This window comes from Prionailurus bengalensis, chromosome B3, assembly GCF_016509475.1.
Source record: "Prionailurus bengalensis isolate Pbe53 chromosome B3, Fcat_Pben_1.1_paternal_pri, whole genome shotgun sequence".
Classification (NCBI taxonomy): Eukaryota; Metazoa; Chordata; class Mammalia; order Carnivora; family Felidae; genus Prionailurus; species Prionailurus bengalensis.
Window position 1 is genome coordinate 99,283,146 of NC_057355.1, and position 11,762 is coordinate 99,294,907.

Here is an 11,762-nt window from a genome sequence, read left to right on the forward strand (position 1 = left end):
GAACAGATAAAGAAGATGGCCTGCCTTAGATATATCCATTATTGTGTCTGTCACTCACACTACCCTTTCTAAGGGAAGCTGTCTCTACGGCCCCTACTTGAAAAGACAGCCCCAGGAGAGTATAATTTACATGTTACCATCTAAACAACTAGCTGGACATCTGTGGTAGCCTCTCTTTCTGGCTAGTGGAATTCCAATGTTGTTCAGATATCAGGTGGCCATATGCTTCAGGGAGGCTGGGCCAGGAAATGAATCTTGCTTTGGTCTAAGCTTCTAAGCCAATCATGGGCACACAATGACCTACAATCTAATGAGAGGTGCTAGGAAATCTGCAAGATGCAGTGAAAGATTTCTTTGCCCCTGCCATTTTTTTTTTTTTTTTTCCATGAGAGGAAAGCCAAAAGAACCACAAAGATCTGACAGAATCATGCTGTTGAACTAATCTTGAGACGGCCCAACTCCTGGAGTCCTTGTTTACTGACAACACATGTCCTTGTTGGTTGAACAAATTTTTGCTAGATTTTCTGTTACTTGTGGCTAAGAACATTAATGACAGAACCTCCGATCCAAAGCAGCCAATCAAAAGACTGAGTAGGGATCTATGTTGTGGCCAGGAGCAACCTGGGGGGTTACACTAATCTGATTGTCCCTCTCAGGAATTTGAACTGAGAAATATACAGAGAATGAGGAAATGTACAATAGGATCTAAAACCTTTTGAAAAGAACATTTGTAGATCAAACAGAAATGGACTGAGTTAGGGTCATGGTGGGGCCCTAAAATGGAGAATCCACAAAAGCCAACAGCCAACGCCTTCAAGTTACTATAACATCACAGCGGTCTTCTAGTCCCTATGTTCATGTAGCCTGACTCTCCCCCAGTTTCTGCTCTCTCAGAGCTGTGGCCACTTGTCTTTTCCTGGGTCACTCTCAAATTATTCTTAGAGCTTGACCAGAATGGGGTCCCAACCTTTTCAGTCAGGTAAAAATGAGGCTATCTAATGAGAATTACTCAAGCCTCATTCATCACTTCATTTTTTGACCTTATCTCCTTATCAGGAGCAAGGTCATTAATGTCAGGCACAGAGTGGGGTTAACTCAGCCAACAAATAGGCCTGGGGCTTTACATGAAAGGCAGGCTGGTTGTCATTCTTAGATGAATATGCCACTGGTTCTGCTGGTCTTCCTATAGCCCCATGGAAAGCCTACTAAATTGTCCAATGGTTGACTTTATAAGGTAGTAAGTATCTGTAATACTAATAGCAGTATTAACGAACACTGCAACTAATGTAGTAAGGATTAAATGCTACAAAATACACACAAATGGATTTCCCATAATTTGAAAGTGTGTGTAAAATTAAGAGTAAAATCATTTCTGAAAAAGAAGAAATAGATTATTTTTCATAGAGCACAATCTGATACATACATGTATGATGGTACATTTTTATTAATTTAAATTTCACATGTACATTGTATGTTAATTATACTAGAATTAAAATAAAAAAATAAGCAGTGCCTGGGTGGCTCAGTCAGTTAAGCATCCGACTCTCGATTTTGGCTCAGGTCATGATCACATGGTTCATGAGATCAAGCCCTGCGTCAGGCTCTGCACTGGGATTCTCTCTCCCTCTCTCTCTGCCCCTCCTCGACCCTCTTTCTCTTGCAAATATAAACATTAAAAAAATAAAAAAATAAATTTCACAATACAACCTCTTGTAAAAAAACATTGAAACATTACAGATGGCATTAGTACCCTCTATTTTGCACTCTTCTCTAGGAAAGATCAGAGGGAATATTTCAAACTCCAGACTTTTTTCCCTATGAATTTATACATATACTTACAGAAAATATATATATTTTTTAATGTTTATTTATTTTTGAGAAAGAGAGAGAGAGAAAGAATCCCAAGCAGTGTCTGTACTGTCAACACAGAACCAGATAAGGGCTTGAACTCAAGAACCGTTAAGATCAGATGACCTGAGCTGAAATCAAGAGTCAGGAGGGGCGCCTGGGTGGCTCGGTCGGTTGGGCGTCTGACTTCGGCTCAGGTCATGATCTCACGGTCCGTGAGTTCAAGCCCCGCGTCAGGCTCTGTGCTGACAGCTCGGAGCCTGGAACCTGTTTCAGATTCTGTGCCTCCCTCTCTCTCTGCCCCTCCCCTGTTCATGCTCTGCCTCTCTGTCTCAAAAATAAATAAACGTTAAAAAAAAAAAATTAAAAAAAAAAAAGAGTCGGGAGCTTAACCAACTAAGCCACTCAGGTGCCCCAGAAAATATTTAATTTTTAAAAAACATAAATAGTATCACACTGTGTTACTTTTAATGTCACTTGGGGTTTTTTTCCTTCCCCCTGAGAGGTCTACCCAGAGAAGTATATACAGATCAATTTTACTGTTTTTATTTTTTTACTGTAATATTTTTACTGCGTGTTTTTTTTTTTTTTTTACTGCAATGTACATGTTCTAATACTTACTCTTACATCAATGGACATTAGGTTATTTCTAATATTCTGCCTTAATAAACAATACCGTAATAATTGTTTCACATGCCTCCTTGTGTACCTGTTTGAGCATATCTTTAGAGTAAATATCAGGAAGTTGAATTGCTTGGTCATAGGGAAGAATATCTTTAATTTAATGGAGTTAGTATTTTTTTAAATGTTTTCTTTTACATTCGTTGAAAAAGCATTTCCTGGATAAAGCACTCAAATTGCATCCAAACAAACAAAAAAAGATATTAATGAACTAAATCATACCAAAAATATAACAAGTGTATCACTGACTACTAGTCATTCAAAAAGCGAACTGTCAAGTGCATAAGACAACAACACAATGGTTAAACAACTGAGGTCATACCTCACAAGTATGGGATTCGAGCAGCTATGGACAAATAACTGTGAAGTAAAGGGGCCACTTTGGAAACCCTTCAGTGCACAGGAAGCAGCTGGTTAACTTTGGGGTTTTAAGCAATGTCTCCAAGGGGTTTAAGCAATGTCTCTTTTGTTCAAGTTCCCTTCTCTACTATTTGTGTAGAACTGATCAAACCATAGTGCAAACTCAAAAACAAATCCATCTATAACCAGCTCACACCCTGCACTCCTCCTACAGAGCCTTTCTGGTTCCTGTAAGCATGGTCTAAGGTACGCAGCATCTGAGAAGCCACTGACTGTCCAGACAACAGAGCACACTCACCACGTCACTTACCAGCAAGCCTCCCAAGACCACCATTGCCAAGCCCAGCATCTTCTTCAATTTCTTCTAGCTCCTCCATATCCAATCCAAGCTAGTGATGAAAGGAAAACACACTGGATGCAGATACAAATGCAGGCCATTTCAGAAAGCACAGTCATTTCCTAAAGCTCTGGGTCAGGAACCTGGGTCATCTGTGTACTCCATTCTGTGGGTACCCTCACAGAGTATTCTGGCATCAGATGCCCACTGCAGATGGTGGCGACTGCAGATGCATACCACACAAGATGGCACGGCAGCAGCTCGGGGAGGAAGGGAGGCTCCAAATGTCCATTACTGGCTCTGTTACTTCTTAGCTACCTGACTCTGGGCAAAGTAACTCTCCTTATACTTCTCTTATTTAAAAAACGAGGACAGGGCCCCCGGGTGGCTCAGTCAGTTAAGTGTCTGACTCTTGATTTTGGCTCAGGTCACCATCTTGTGGTGCATGAGATCGAGCTCCATGTTGGGCTCTGCACTGAGTGTGGGGCCTGCTTGGGATTCTCTCGCTCCCTCTCTCTCTGCCCCTCGCCCCTCATGCGGATGCATTGTCTCTCTCTCACGCAATAAATAAATAAACATTTTAAAAAATAAAAAATGAGGATAATAGTATCTGCCTCATTTAGGGCTGCCATGAATTAAATGAGAGTATACAAAGCATGTAGAATTACCCTGAACAGATATTTCTCAATAAATGTTAGCTACCCCTCATTTTTAAAATTATTCTTTTGTGTGTGCTAAGAGGTAAAACCTCAGGAATGGTCCAGTGCCACTCTGATACTAACTGGGCTGAAGGACTTTGAAAACTATCAAAAAGTATGAGGTCAGACCTTCTGGGATGAACTAAAGTTCATCTTTTATGACCAGAACATATTTATTCATAGGGTCAATGGTTGTTAACCCAAAACCAGTTACTGAGTCACTGCTCAGGAGACCTGGGGTCAGATAGCAGTCAGGGAAACAGCCCTGTGGGCCAACTGGTAAGGGCTAAAATCCTCTACTTCTTTCTGTGGTGCGTAAGGGACTATGGGAGGCCAATGAGCCTCTGTGACGCTGGTGATAGATGGAACTGGTTCCCAACCAGCTCCCTGACCCAGAGCGTTTGGTGTGCACAGCCAGAGGCCACTGTCATCAGCATGGACTCGTGTCAGAATTGTGCAGCCCTGGAGATGACTCTGGACCGTTTGTCTTGCAACGAGGAAACTGACAGCGAGATAAATTAAATGACCTCTTCTATGTTGACTAGATAGTAACCTAGCCCACGCTTGACTAATACTGGTTTGTTGTGAAAAGGACTGTATTCTTAGCTGAAAGTGATGCAATCCACAAAATCCAGTATTATTTAAAATGGAAACATAATTAAACATATTTACAAACATCCATAAAAATTAAAAGCATGCTTGAAGTTGATGCCCAGGTTTGCATGGAGCCACCTACTTGGATCCCCACCTTTATCCCAAAAGTGGCTTTCTCACACCAGTGTCAATAACTAAATCTTCTCAGAATTCAAGAATGGCTTTGTCTGTTTACTGTTGAAGAGGTTTTCAAATTTGCTCCCTGGTGACTAGAGTTTACTGGGGTCCTTGTGCAAGCCAACAACACAATGGTTAAGCAACTCAGGTAATACCACACAAATATGTGACTTGAGTAGCTGTGAACAAATAACAGTGAAATAAAGGAGAGGCCACTTTGGAAAAAACCTTTCGGTGCTAACGTCAACATTCAGGATGTTTTCAATTCTCAAAATGTAAATCTAAAGTAGGCTGTAAACCTTGAGTAGCTTGACAGGGGTTACTTTACCCACCTGCTTATGCGAGGGCGGGGAGGTATATTATTTTCACCTGCTATCAGGGGACGCAAAGAAAGGGAAACAGAGGGGAGCTGCAATGATTCTTTCATAGAAAATACCTCTCCCACGTGAAGGAAAACAGTCCTTAGTGACAGCAGCTGGCCACATGAGACAATCCCATGCTAAGGAAAAGGAGTGGGTAGAACAATCTCTCATTTAGAATGTGTCTTTGCAAATACACATTTCTCCTTTCAATCACATGAAAAGGATTAAAAACTGTTTGTTTTTTAGCGTGGAGATCCCTGAGGCTCTGGGGAGAAACAGTTAAATACATTCATGAAAACAAATTAGCATATTGAGTTTCAGACCTCAAGCTCTTCATTTAAGGAGGAAGTGTATTTTACATCTCATTAAGCAATAAAGCAAGTATGTCAATGCAATTTTAAAAACCTATTATTTATACATGTTGCCTTGATGTATGAATAATAGGCAAACTTTGATCATTTTTAAAAGTAGACACGGAGGGCTCAGTTGGTGGAGCGTGTGTGTGACGCTTGATCTCAGGGTTGTGTGTTTGAGCCCCACAGTGGTGTAGAGATTACTCAAAAATAAATTCTTTAAAAAAAAAAAGTAGATAAGAGCCCAAAGTAAAACTTGTGATTCTGATAGCAGGGGCTCAGGTACTTTTAAAAGGTTTGTTCAGATGCTGATTCTTAACATGTAATTTGTAATGTGTCAAAAACTGATCGCAAAAGAAAATTCTCATGAGGCAAAACCAGTTCTCTTTGTTTCTCTTAAACCAGAGATCTCCACTAGTTTATATTTCTAATTGTAATAGCCACAGATAAAGAAACAACTTTTCACTTTTTTTTTTTTTTTTTGGTGCTATGCTCCCAAGTTTCCTGAACTGAACTTGAAATTTAAGGGGAGAGAAGCAAAGATATATGGAGACAATGTACCTGGTAAATGGCCTCATCACAGGCATTTTGCAGACCAAGGTTGATCATGGTGTTCTGTAATGTTCGGCCCATATAAAATTCCAAAGAGAGGTAATAAACTCTCTGAAAACAAAGAGAGGTCATGTTAATGCTAGAAGGCCAACCTTACTTGTCAACATAAAAGCACAAAAGGTCACCAATAAGAAACAAACAGACAAGACTACTTTAATACAAATTCAAATGAGACTCTTATAGAGGTATGAAGCGCTAAATAAAAGCATAACTGACAACTGGCTTTGAGAAAAACCATTTTATACCCTATTTTTGGCAAAGTAGTTTCTATGCCTAGGGAGAAAAAAAGCAAACTCATCCAACTAATCAGATTCAGTGTTTTGTGTGTGTGTGTGTGTGTGTGTGTGTGTGTGTGTGTGTTTCCTTCCTGTTCATAAACCTCATAAATTAAGCTATGTTTTGGACAGAAGTCAGACTGCCACAGCTCATCAATCACTTGTAAAATATTACAGGATGAGAGTCAGGTGGGGTTGACTGTGATCATCTCGACTCATCCAAGAAACATAAAGATTAACTCCTTCAAGATACACCCAAAGGCTAGACTATAGCCACTTTGACCACTGCAAGTAATACTGCGATTAATTATTTTAGGATACAATTATTCTTGAAAGGCTATGATCTGGCAATAACAAAAGATTACCTCAGGTTTATTGGGGTTTGTTCTTGATGAGGTGGGGAATTTCTCTAGCGACTTAGAAACTGTTGGCCTTTGACAGAAAGCCAGGTAAATACTATTTGAGTTGAATGTGAAAGGTGCAAAGGTCAGAGTTGCCTGAAACCTTTCAAAGTACAAGCGCAATTTACTAATTAAAAAAAGAGAGGAAGATCAGTGAATAACTTCATCATCCCCTTCTACGATGCCTTACTTTCCATATCAGTTCCCCTTTTCTTTTTGGCCAAACGCTAAACAACAAACATCTATAAATGCATCACTATAAAGTCACTTCAAATTTTAGGGATTCTTTTATTTCCAGATAGGAAGAAGCAGAAAGAAAGTATTTGGTCAACCTGAAAACATAAAAAGAATATACTTCAACATAACAGATTTTTATTGTAATATTTAACTCATTAGTTACATACATATATTTAGAATAAAATACTATATGAAAATTTCAACTTAGAAATTTCACTTTTTGCCACTTTCATTTAATGAAACAATTGGCTTTTAAGTGTTCCCACGGATAGTCAATATCCATATCTTTGTGGGTAATATAATGCGATCTTCCAGAGTATATCATCATTATTTTTATCCCAGTTGTCTGAATATCTATAAAGCTGTTATTAGCTTATTAGATGCCTCTGTGTGAGTTGGGGAAAGGTATCTTTCCTGAGGCAGACACACGCCAAAGAGGTGCATGGTGTCACTCACCCCCACGGATGTCCACGAGGCTATTATAGCACAGGAAAGAACGCCTTAAGCCACACATATCATTTGCATAACGTCAGTGCAGTTTTCCCCATTATTCCCTGTACATTCATTATTTCAATAAAACCACAATGTATTATTGCTTTTCACATTTTAGTGATGTATAAAAAGCTTGTTTGCAATTGTGAGGTCACACCTGCAGATGACTACATGTGTTCACTTTCTTTGCTTCCCTTTTAATGATTCCAAATTAGCACGGACTTAAGACATTTTAAGACATTTCAAGGTCTTCCTAAAAAAATGTTGTTGCTTAAAGTAATTGAAAAAGCACCTCACTATATGACAGACTTTATAAGTACATGAATTTAAAGTGATTTCCTGTTTTCTCATAAATAATTTTTGGCAGGGAGGAAACCTCATCTCCTATTTGGGGATATATGAGACCTTGAAAAATTGAACTCTCTCCAACCTGAGTCAGTGGTCTCTGAATACTTAAAACATACTCCTGGTAGTAAAATATTTGAACATCTCCAACACACCTTAAAAACTGTGTACATGCACTACTGTTACTGACATTTTATGTATATATTACATAAAGTGGACATTTTCAAAAGGCTTATAAAAAGACACAAGAACTAATATTTTAAAAATAATATTATTTTTATTTCTAGCATCAGAGGACCTGGGTACTTCTGGGAAGACATATGAACAGGTGGCAACACAACTGACTTGCAGGACAGGTAAGAGTTGAGCATGGAGACACATGGAGGGAAGGGCAATCGCACATGACAGGTGCACTGTGGACAGAGGCCCAGAAGTGGGGAGTACAGGGCAGGGACAGGGACAGCAGATTGGTTTGGTGGGAGAGCAAGGTAGGTCCAGGAGAATAATGGGAGATAGGACAGGAGGGACAGGTTCATCTGGACTGAGAAGGACCTTAAATGCATGACTGTGACAGGCAGTGGGGGCCATGATATCCGAACAAAGGGCAACATGTGTTCCTTTAGGAAGCTTAATTGGACTACAGTGCCCAGAGGGAGATGGGATTGCATACCTAGATGCCTCCAGGAGCCAGGCAGGGAAAATAAATGTGTAATGGAAGTCACATGAAACAATGAGGAGTCCTGGGCCAAGAACTGGGGTGTGTGTGTCCTGCTCGAAGGCACTGAAAATTTAACTGCTTACAGGTGTCTCGCTGGCCAAACAAAACACAGTGGCTAGCCACATTCAGCCACACACTGCCAGCTTTACCACTCAGTGGAAAGCAAGGTAACCGCTCAGAAGTCTACTTCATACACCAGGAGTCTGGGCCTCAAGCTCAGAAAAGGGAGAATGCAGGGGAGTGGGTAATTTCAAGAGGACCCACGGGAATCAGCAGAATTTGGCAACTTGTTGAATGAAGAATCTAGGAGGAGACCAAAGGTGAGACTACAGCGTTGTGTCTGGGTGACTGCCAGGAGGGCAATGCCATTAAATTAGAAACAGAAGATAGGTCAGGATTGGGTGGGGGTGGGGGGGTGATGATTTGAGTCTGAGGAAATAGGAAGAGATTTAAGTATGTATGTTCACTGAGCACTCAGTGCTCAGTCTGAAAAGGAACTCAGGCTAGAGGTCCAGAGTTGGGATTCATCTGCATGGTTCCCAGAGAGCAGGGGAGACGGGAGGGAAGCTTGGACACATTACTGGCTCCATTCTCTGCTCTAATGAGGCCAGAGATCTCCTGTTTAGGGGAACAACTGTCACAAAGGAGATACTTTATTATTTTTGTTCATTTTATTTTAGAGAGCGTGAGCATGATTGGGTAGAAGGGCAAAGGAAGGGAGGGAGGGAGAGAGGAACAGGGAGAGAGGATGAATCTTAAGCAGGTTCCATGCTCAGCACAGAGCCTGACAAGGAGCTTGATCCCACAACTCTGGGATCATGACCTGAGCCAAAATCAAGAGTCAGATGCTCAACCGAGCCACCCAGGAACCCCTGAGGAGACAGTTTATTAACACGTGTGGAATGAATCTTGTTTGCTGTTGTATCCCCAGTGTATCATTCTCAGAATACCCAGTTTATACCTGCACTCAGGGCCAGTGAAGAAACTAGCCAGAGGACAGAAGAACAATAAAGTACCAGATAAGGCCACTGGAGGAGAAACATACAAGGTCAGTGTATTCTATCGTGCTAAAGGCTATGGAGGGGTGTGTGGGGGGTGGGGGTAAGGTTCTAAAATATGGCTCATTGCCTCACTCTCCAGCTTAAAAACTTATAAAATTATTTTTAATGGGAAGTCCCAAGCTGCAGTCCCTTCTATGCAAATAAAAAGATACAACAAATAGAATACACAAAGTGCTTTCTAAGATTATATTTTAGCAGTTGCCACCTTTGGGTAGAGGCCTAGGCTTCTGGGGCACAGAAGCATTTGAAAGCTTTGTTACAGTTGCAGTTTCTTACTATGAGAATTTCTTTTGCTCATTGGTTCTTTGGAGTATTCTTTCTTTTCATGCTTTTACATATTGAAAATAGTCCTAATAAATGTTTATATGCATTTCCCACTGCCTCCTGGGTATATTCCACTTTCACCCTTTCCAAGATGCCTCCAGCCAGTCTTTCCAGTTTCCTCTTCCAATCCTTACTCACACCCACCTCGTTATGCACAACACAACACCTCTCCCTGCCAGGTTCTTTCCAACCTTGCCACCCCACCTTCCTAGGTTGGCCAGGTTGGCATAGGTTGTCCCTCTGTGCGCCCGAAACCTCCTTAAGGACCCTTGCATTCCAGCCCCCGCGCAGTGGACAGGGGTAGTCTGTGAACACCAGCAGCAACTCGGTAGGTCTCAGAGGCCAGAGCACGTCCTGGCCCTCTGCCTCCAGCCCGCAGGAAAACAAGGAAGTGCAGAAGCTCCACACCCCACTCACTGGCGGGAACTGCTGGGAGCCAGCGGGCAGAACTCTGACTGCGGGGGCCGCACCCTTGCCCCTCCCTCTCCACCTCAGACCGGATGAGAAGCCGGGGTCATCCACGCATCCCCCAATCTAGCCCCTCCAAAGCCTCTAGGGGCAGCGAGGCACCTTCCTTCATCTCTTTTCTGCCTCCTCTCCACGCCCCCCACTCTCCCAGTTCACGTTCCCCTTTCACGGCCAATTTGTCTCCCCTCTCTAAACATTAAACTTAGCCAAGGCAGCGCTTTTGTCCATTTCGTTCGGGGCCGCCTGGCCTAGAACTGTGCCTGGCGTGCAGGCAGGAGGCGCCCGAGACCTCCTATTAAACGCAGATGAGCAGAGACGTTCCAAAAAAGTTAGTGAAATAAACGGGCAGCGAGGGTAACCTGGGCGGTCGCCGGAGCCCACGGGCGCGGCGGCTCGGGTGGGGCTGGTGCGCGGCGCCGCCGCACCCGGGTGGGGCTCTGGTGGAGTGGCGCAGTGCCGTCCCCTGCCTCCCGAACACGTCAAGCCCGGGCTTCGGGGGCACTTCCCCGCGGGGGACGGGGGCAAGAACGGGGTGAAGAGGGTCACTCCGGGGGCTCCTCCCGCCAGGCCGGTACCTTGGGGCACTTCTCGTAATAGTACTGCTGCGTGCGGATCCAGCGCCCCACCAGGTGGTCGCGCACCGTGTGCGCCAGCGCGAAGAAGTAGTCGCGGGGGGTGGCCACGTTGCGGTCCTTGACCAGCGTGAAGTGCAGGTGCCGGTTGAAGCCTTTCTTCAGCTCGGCCACGTTCTCCACGCCCACGATGCCGCGGATGCTGATCTGCCGCCGCTTCTCCTGGTCCGTCAGGGGCTTGGCCATGGCGGCGGCGGGGGCTGAGCAGCTATCGGGACTAGCGGCCTGGCGCCGGAGGCAGGACGGGCGGAGCGGGCTCCGCGCCGCGCGCCGCCGCTTTTGAGTCTGAGGAAAGTTTGGGGTCCGCCTCTGGGCGCGGCGCCGCCCCGGGTCCGGCCCGCCGGCCGCGGGGCGGAGGGAGGACCTGGCCCGCCCAGGACTCCGCGGCCGCCGCGTCGGGGGCGTCGGGGGCGGGGCGCGCGCGGGACCCCTGCGCGCCGGAGTGTGCGCACCAGCCCTGCCGGGCTGGGGCGGGGTGGGGCCGGGGCCGGGGCCGGGGCCGGGGCCGGGGCCGGGGCCGGGACCGGGGCCGGGGCCGGGGGCGGGGGCGGGGGCGGGGGCGGGGCCGGGGCCGGGGCCGGGGCCGGGGGCGGGGCCGGGGCGGGGTGGGGGCGGGGCCTGGGCCGGGGCGGGGTGGGGGTGGGGCGGGGTGGGGCCGCGGCCGGGGCCGGGGCTGGGCTGAGCCCTCTGGGCGGTCCAGGGCGGGACCTCCGGCGGGTCACGTAGCCACTCGGCGGCTCGTTTCCAAATGTGGGAATCCCGGAGGACGGCAGGTGTCCTGTCAACC

At 45.1% G+C, this 11,762-nt stretch overlaps 1 protein-coding gene across 1 annotated transcript in view; it reads right to left on the reverse strand.

The window, feature by feature from the left end:
- PYGL (glycogen phosphorylase L) overlaps positions 1-11,373 on the reverse strand; it is a 44,101-nt gene extending 32,728 nt beyond the window's left edge. The window contains exons 1-3 of the mRNA XM_043556127.1: positions 10,919-11,373; positions 5,972-6,073; positions 3,200-3,278 (exon numbers count right to left, since the gene is read on the reverse strand). Coding sequence (XP_043412062.1) covers positions 3,200-3,278; positions 5,972-6,073; positions 10,919-11,161 — 424 coding nt within the window. The 5' untranslated portion in view covers positions 11,162-11,373. The remainder of the gene's footprint in view (positions 1-3,199; positions 3,279-5,971; positions 6,074-10,918) is intronic.
- Between the last annotated feature and the right edge of the window lie 389 nt (positions 11,374-11,762).